Raw genomic sequence first — 8,804 nt, forward strand, 5'->3', positions numbered from 1 at the left:
TACATTAATTTCCTATTCATGTTACATTACTTACTATTTTGGTTACTATAAATACTAAATCACATCTTTTCCATTGCAACAACTTTCTCCCTTTACATTGCATAATTTTCTTCTCTTATTCCTCATTGTTATCATTTCACTCCTTTTCATTTGGAACTCTCTTTAGATTAAGGTGTTTTTGATACAATTTTGATGCATAATTTTCATAGGCTAGGAAGTGGAAGAGCTTGATGTATGTCCTTATTTGCAGGGAGTATTCGTCGGATTCAAGCTTGATGAGTACGTTATTATTAGCGATATATACAAATTCTTTTATTCTTTCCATTTGTTGCAAGTTTGTATGTAGTGTGTATTCAAATGTAATAAATTTACCTTTTTGGGTTTAAAAAAATACCCAATTTTGAAGAAGCCGACCTCTATAATATCTTCAAATCATATATGCTTATACATTGCAACAACTTTCTCCCTTTGCATTGCATAGTTTTCTTCTCTTATTCCTCATTGTTATCATTTCACTCCTTTTCATTTGGAACTCTCTTTACATAATATTCCTTTTCTTTTTCCTCAGGGTGGTTTTGATACAATTTTGGTGCATAATTTTCATAGGCTAGGAAGTGGAAGAGCATGGCGCATGAGTCATGCCCTTATTTGGAGGGAGTATTCGTTGGATTCAAGCTTGATGAATAGGTTATTATTAGCGATATATACAAATTCTTTTATTCTTTTCATTTGTTGCAAGTTTGTATGTAGTGTGTATTCAAATGTAATAAATTTACCTTTTTGGGGTGTAAAGGATCCTACTTTGAAGAAGCCGACCTCTATAATATCTTCAAATCATATATGCTTCTCCATGTGGTGTATGGATGTGTCTCTCGAGCTTTGTTTTTCTTGACTTTTTTTTATTGAATTTACACAGAAAGTGATGGCGTATTATATTATAATGGTAGGAGAAACTAATCAAGAGACAGTGATATTTGGAGTTTTCGATAAGATTAATTAGTTGGAGAAGAGAGGGGAATTGACTTGGCTACTCAAGGAAGTATTACAACCTCTAATTTTTTGGAAGGGTGTAAATATGAGAAAGAAAAGAAAAGAACACAAAAGAAAAATATGCATTACCTATAATATATTTTGGTAAATAATTAAATATCAAAAATTTGTTTTAAGACCAAAATTATAAATGCATGATTTAAGATCACGATTAGATTGTGAATTCTGTAAGAATGAAATAGGCTATAATATTTGGAGGAAATAAGAAATCAAATTTAGAACAATAACTAGCGGCTAATGCCACTGAACTGTAGCAATTTTAGAATAATTCTTAGTGTAAAGGAAGATTATAGAATTTTGACGTTTTTAACTCGCTAACTTTATATGTTATTTTGTGTAATTATGTTATTTGGCAAATAAAATGTATATTATTTGAATAGGATTACAAAATTATAAAAATCATATCATTAAAAAAAATTCTCACTAAGAATAGCTCTTGAAAAATATTGAAGTTAGTTCGTTGATTCTATTTATTACACTGTGACTATTGGAAGATAAAAAAAAGATGTGTGAGAAAGAAAAGAAAGAAAAAGACTTATAACATTACTTAAAATTGAAATATTTGAATTAATTATTTTTAATATAACAAATAAACCATGAAAAGTTAATCATTAGTCAATCTAGAGAGAAACTTTTTTTTTTTTTTTTGGAAATTTCCATAAATTAATAAAGAGAGGATGGGGATTGGGGAGTTGACTTGGTAATTTTAAAAAAGTTAATAACAATTTCTAATTTTATGAAGGAATGGAAGAGTATGAGTACAAAAAAAATGAAAGAATTAAATTTAAAAATATAAGCAAAGGTAAAGAAAGAAAAAAAATATGGGAACCGAAAAATAATATCGAAATGAATATAAGGAATGAGTAGGATCATACGAGAGAAAATTATCAAAATGGAAAACATGGGGGAAAAGATAAGCAATCTATATATAATATAAAGCTAGGCATAGACAAGATGATGTGGCACCTCTCTATGGCCTAGAAACACATTTATCTTTTTTCTCCTTTTTTTGAGCTTTTTACTATTTTTTGTCTTTTATCCCCCTTTTTAATGTATTTTATTGTAACCACCATAAATGACTCAATAATTAATACTCCACTCTTCTTATTCATGGAGTAATTTATTGTTTACTTTCAACTTACTACATTACGCATACCAATCTAAATTGGCTATTGAGTTAAATTCACAATGAAATAGCTATATTATTCCAACTTCCAACCTCTCAAATTCCTTATTTATGGAGGAAAAAGAAATTGAAACATCTCTAACAATTAGAAAAAATGTAAATATAACTGCCAATGCAAGATGTAAATCAAACTTCGGCAAACTGCCAGGATCTCTATTAGTATCATTTTTTTAAAATATTGTGCCTTTGGCCTTATTTTTTACCTTAACATTTTCCAAAAAATTAAACCCATTTAATTCTCATTAATCACGCTCTCAAATGTAACATGCATACCCTAAACCCATTTACCAACCACAATTAAACCCATTTACTTTACATTAAACTTCATCACAAACCAAATATATACTCTGTAAACAACATTCTCATATGCCTAACAAATCAACATTGAAAAAATCCTTCTTCAGACTTGTGTCATCTGCCATCAATTGCAATAAGTTGTTATCATATTTTTCACCCTCTTTCTTTCTCTTTGTTTGCTTTAGAGAAAGTTAATTTTGGTTTTTTATGGTCTAACAATTGTGGATGGAGGCATGGCAACATGAAGCAGAGAGGTTAGCGAATAACTTAAAGGGTTTTGCGGACTGTCATACTTCAATAAGTTTAAAAAATGATTTTTGGAAGATCCAACTTATTTCTTGTATGTAACCTTTGATTGGATATGCTCACATGTCATATGATTATAAATTATGGATACCCAACAGGTTTATATTTGATATAATTCATGCATCATATTTCGCTTCTATTGTGGTAATAGTGGGGACAAGAAATATTTTACATGTTCTTTAGTTAATGAGGAATACGTTAGTTTTGTATAGTTATGTTACACTTTCCTTTAGTAAAAATATTGATGGAATTTCATAGAGAAGTTTGGTTAAATTAGTAGTGCAAATTTTACTTTTTAGTGGGCAGTGTGATGTTTTTCTAAGACCGAAACTTTAGACAGTGAAAGATTTTTATGGTGGTTGTTGAACTAAGGCTACCCAAGCGGCACAGCTCAAGTGGTGCTCTTATGTACTGAGGCAGCAATCAGTGGCGGAGCCAGGAATTTTATTAAGGAGTGTCAATTTTTATTTTTATTTTTTTTAAAAAAAGGCCAATGACTGAAGTCAAAAAAAATAAGCATGTCGCCAACTGGGATCAAACACGCAACCTTGTTAACCTGAACCTTTGACACACCTCAACCACTCGGCTAAGCCCTCAACTTATTACAAGAGGTGTCAATAGTAATACATATATGTATAAACTCAGAATTTCACATACCTATACAACGTAATTTTTCGACGAAGAGGTGTCGCTTGACACCCCTCGGGACCACATAGCTCCGCCCCTGGCAGAAATTGAGGAAATTAAAATTGAAGTAGTTGGAAAACTTCCACTTTTATTTCAGGAGCGTTTTAATCTTTCTTTATTTGTTTTTTTTTTTTCATGTTTCGGTTTTTAATATTGTTATAAGAAGACAAACCGTATTTCTTTGTAAATGAGTTATTTACATTGTAATAACTCATTGTAAAATCATAAAAAAAAAATTTATTAGTAAGGATTTATTTTCATTTATAAATCAAAGTATTATTTATTTTCTAATATTTTGTTTATTTAAGGTGACCGCGCGAAACGCGGGTGAATTCACTAGTTAGTAGATAACACAAGAAAAACTGAAGAAGAAGAAAAGGAAAAGGCAATTTTTTTAATATTATGAAAATATTATCAAATGAAGAACTATTCTTTGTCGCGTTTCCTTTGTTAAATTCTTAAAATTGTGAAAACAAGGTTCGTAATAACATTTACTATAGAAATCTTAAGAAAATAATTGACATGGGAGGATCAAAATTTAGTGTTTACAACTATTTTTTTGAACCAGAAATGTGTAGAATTTTAAAGCAAAGAAGTAGATTAAAAATATTTTATTAGATAAAAAATGATTTTGAAATAATGCTATTGCATAAATAGCGTTATTTTTAATATTCGGGACCTCGCGAAGCGCGGAGAAATACACTAGTGGTAACTATTAATTGGTCAAAACCATGTTGTCCAATTACTCAAAACATTGTTTTGCTTTCTTTCATTTTTCTGTCCGGTGTAACTTTTCTTAGTAATTTATTTAATCACCAAACAAAAAAATTAATTTTTCGTACATATGCAAAAAAAAAAAAAAAAAAAAGCACAACCTATTTCTTTCTCCTCCAGCTGTCCAAAATTTAAAAAGGCCTCATATCATCATCATAATCATATATAGGAGTAGCTTGTTTCAGTTACATGCTGTAGTGTTAAAAAAAAATAAAAAAAAATGCACTTCTGCTTTCTCATTAATTTTCTATTGTTTCAAAATACTAAGAAAATGAAGATGGAGAAGATGATATGGGCTATTTTATCCATGCTTTTCTATGTTCTTGGTACGACCTCCATAGGCAGCCGTGAGATGAGGTTTGTTTCCACTACTGTTTTATCCGTACTACTACTTGGCAGAGGACAAACATTAGTCCTCCTCCTCAGTTTCTTTTTTACTGCAATATACTTGGTTACTGGATAGTGCCAGTTTTGAGCCACTACATAAACAGGGTTATTCCTGGATCTCTGTCCCTCTTTGTGTTTGCTGTCACCACAGGTTATTTTTGTGTGCTGATGATTATTAGGCCCGTCATTACTGATTACTGGATACTTAATGGACTCAGCTTCCCTTCTTTTGCTATTGCCTGTGATGTATTCGGATTTGGATGGCAAACTTGGCTAGCCCTCGCCTTTGCCGGTTGATGGTGTATTTTCGAGCTCGATTTATTATAGAGAGGTGGCCTTGAGGTGCAGAAGCTTGTGTTTTAGCTTTACCATGACGCAGTTTACTTTAGATTTAACAGGGCTGAAACAACATACGGTCAGTTCCTTTATGTATTAGCTAGTCTTTGTTTTTTCCAGTCTACTATGTTTTAGCTAGTCTTTAATTTTCAGTCCTACTATGTGTGTAGTTGCTTTCCCTTTCTACTATGTACTATGTAATAGTCTGCTTTCAATGTTGCAATATATATGCTTCAGTTAGCAAAACAAAAAATCCAAGACGGTAGTACGATACAAATCAGTCCTTGTTCTCAATGCTCAATGTGCAATGACTTAGTTATGAGACTGATTTGATTTAGAACATAAGATTTTTAATCTCTTGGACTGCAACAGTAATTTTCCAAGGGATAGACCAATTGTTAGAGATGCAATTCTGAAGCTAAAGCGAGTCGGTCTCTGCAATGATCAGGCTGTGTCACTTATTAATACATCACTTGAGAACAAATCATAGAGCATAGGCCTCTGCCCAATCTTTTTTTTTTTTTGCCCTTTAATCTTTGCCCTTCAAATTGGTGGTCTTTAAATTTTACCCCTCGCCTAACACCCCAAGGTTGTGAGTTCGAACCCCAGCTCAGTTAAAAAAAAAAAAAATCGCAACGCAGAATTTCTGACCATGTAAATTCTGCCTGAAGGTGGAATCTTTGCCTTAAGGCAAAATTTGCACGGGCAGAAATTTTGCCTTTGCAGGCCAAATTCTGCCCTCTGCCCTGAATGGCAGAATTTAAAGACCACCATTTTGAGGGGTAAAAATTAAAGACCACCCCTAGCGAAGGGCAATCCTGCAAATTGCCCCTGCCCAATTACTATTGCCCTGGCTTAACTTAATGGAGTTGTCTCAAGTTACACCTGCTCCACCACAAGATCCATGAATAAATGATCCATTACTGTTTAGTTTGACAAACAAGAGTGGAGGTCGAATCCATTTGACCATCTGTTAGAATCCAACAGAAGGGATTCACATATTCTGCACGTCATCCCAGTTTATATTCCCTTCTAAATTGATGAAATGAGCCTTAACAAGTTAGCAATATTTAAAGTAGTTAAAGCTGTAGATCTTGCCAGGGATAGGCATCTAGATCTCCACAATTCCCAAATCATAACAGGAGGCTTAACCTTGAAAATATAAGCACATACAGAGTTCATGTGATTTCTCAAAGGAGCATCTCTAAAAGTGATGCCAAATCTTCCTGCATAAACTTGCCATACAGACTGGGCAAACTGGCCACTGTTAAAGAGATGCTCTATGGTTTCCTCTTATAATTTAATTGGCTGTTGGTTTGTGCCAAACAGCAGTTGCACTTTGAGACCAAATTAATGTCAAGTTTTTTATCTGACATCAGTTGCAATCTTATCATGAGCTGCTCTCCAGGTAATAATAGACATCGTTAAAAATAGTTGACTTACAAAGAAACAATAAAGGCAAGCCAAGCAAGAAAAACAGACTGCTCACAAGATTGGGTATCAGTTCAATAAAAAAACACAGGTCACTGTGACTTAAAGTGAAGCATTCAATTGAACGTTAAAAGTTCTCAAACCACTCTTAGATGCACTTCGTATGGACAATTGCTGCCTTGCTGGACCGGATTCATCATACTCGCCCTTCATTATCCGCATCTGCATGGGATGTAGATATTAGTGCTGAATCCCTTGAGCTTAAAAGAGTTAACAAGGAGACATTCATAGTTAGAACCAATCATTCAAGACTTAGACTAGACACATTGATTTATTGATCAGTCAAATAAAGCAAAGAGAAACTAACATTCTTGAAAGTACTGAAAACTAACATTCTTGAAAGTACTGAGGGAAGCTAGAATTGATCCTCCTATCCATGTGTTGTACTTCCTCTCAGGTGGTGCAATCACCTCGATCTTTGTGCTGCTTGGAGCAAGAGCAGTGATTTCCTTGCTCATACGAAACATTGTTGAGCCACCAGTAAGAACAATGTTTGCGAATAAATCTTTCCTAGTATCAACATCGCATCTCATGATTGAGTTGTAGGCTTTTACGTGGATTCCAGTCACTTCCATTCCAACCAATGATGGCTGGAATAGGACTTCAGGGCAATGGAACCACTCAGCCCCAATATTAATCACTTCTCCATCAGGAAGCTCGTGGCCCTTCTCAAATGATTTTGGGAAGGTTTTTGCCTTCTCAATCTCCTGTTCAAAATCCAGTGCAACATAAGCAATATTCTCCTTCATATGACGAAACATATATCTTTCATAAGCATGTGTAGAACTCAAACAACCACCCTCGAAGACAATCTTCATGAGATACTCTAAAAGATCACGACCACCAAGAACTAACTGTGAGATAGCATTCGGAAGTGCATGCCCCCCATAGATGGGGAAAGTGTGGGTCACACCGTCACTGGCATCAAGCACAATACCTAGTTGAAAAACAGCAAACGAAATTAGTGTGGCTGAATAAAACAGTAGAGAACCAGCATATACTGGCATTCCAATCTGCTTCTTACCAGTTGTATTTTTTATTTTTTTATTTTTTTTATTTTTTATGGAAGGGACATGGGAGAGGGAATTACAACATGGGGATTCAAACCCGCACCAATAAGGTGAAAGTTCAGGTAGTCAACTAACTGAACTACTATATCCCTACACTTCTTGCCAGTTGTACGAGCATTAGTAAAAAGAGAAAGAATGGCCTGGATTGCAAGATACATGGCTGGAACATTGAATGTCTCAAACATGATTTCGGTCATTTTTTCTCGGTTTGCTTTGGGGTTAAGTGGCGCTTCAGTCAGAAGAATGGGATGCTCCTCTGGAGCAACTCGGAGTTCATTGCAAAATGTGTGATGCCACATTGTCTCCATATCATCCCAGTTTCTTACTATGCCATGTTCAATGGGATATCTCAACGTCAAAATGCCTCTTTCAGACTGAGCTTCATCACCAACATAGGCATCTTTTTGTCCCATTCCAACCATGAAGTCAGTGTGACGAGGACGACCAACTATAGTTTGGAAAACAGTCCTTGGAGCATCATCACCAGGCCAGCAAAGCCAACCACCTAAAGAAATAAACGATGCAGCTATTATTCATTAGTAGGTCACATAGGGAACACCATAATGAGCATCATGAGTAGAGCTGCAATTGCAATGGTTTGGTCTAACCAACCATGGACCATCCAGTTCCATTGTGGATAACAAGTGGTTGAATATCCTTCCCATTATCCATCTGGTAAGGACTTCAAATACTTATTTTGAAAGTATAATTTAGGTGATACATCACATGTAAAAATGCAGAGTCAAACTGAAAAATGTTCACAAAAGCAGCTGAGTCTGAGAAATTTCTTCCTTTATGATCTGACTTCAAGCTCAAGGTGAGATAGATTTTCATATTTCCAGCACAAATCACCAATTGTTAACACATGAACCTCCCCTGTGTCGTTTAAGGCAGAGGAAACAACAAGAGCAAATGAAAGAGTGATTTCCTGAAACCTTAATTTTCCTTCCTGCCAATGAAAGAAAGAGCAAAAAACTGAATATTAGCTAGTACGTAGAATTTAACATGTGCTTAGTGAAGACACTTATGTGGATAATCTTAACCAAATTGGTTAAAGCATTCCATACTGTAAGTTTGTAACAGTCTCGGGAAAAAATCAAAAGAATGTTTCTTTTTCTTTTCTTTTAGTATTTTTATCAAGATGATATAATCTGACTTATTCTGAACAAAACATGTTAAAACAACATTTGGCCATATGCAATCATCAAACCAATGTCAGG

General features: G+C 34.2%; 1 protein-coding gene across 1 annotated transcript; it reads right to left on the bottom strand.

Moving 5' to 3' along the window:
- Positions 1-5,897: 5,897 nt before the first annotated feature.
- Positions 5,898-8,418, bottom strand: LOC132628923 (actin-66-like). Its single transcript, XM_060344673.1, has 4 exons — positions 8,193-8,418; positions 7,688-8,089; positions 6,847-7,451; positions 5,898-5,993 (listed from the first exon to the last, which is right to left on the bottom strand). The coding sequence occupies exons 1-4, from the start codon at positions 8,254-8,256 to the stop codon at positions 5,898-5,900; spliced, it is 1,167 nt and encodes a 388-aa protein (XP_060200656.1). The 5' UTR covers positions 8,257-8,418.
- Between the last annotated feature and the right edge of the window lie 386 nt (positions 8,419-8,804).

Source organism: Lycium barbarum, chromosome 2 (assembly GCF_019175385.1).
Source record: "Lycium barbarum isolate Lr01 chromosome 2, ASM1917538v2, whole genome shotgun sequence".
Taxonomy (NCBI): domain Eukaryota; kingdom Viridiplantae; phylum Streptophyta; class Magnoliopsida; order Solanales; family Solanaceae; genus Lycium; species Lycium barbarum.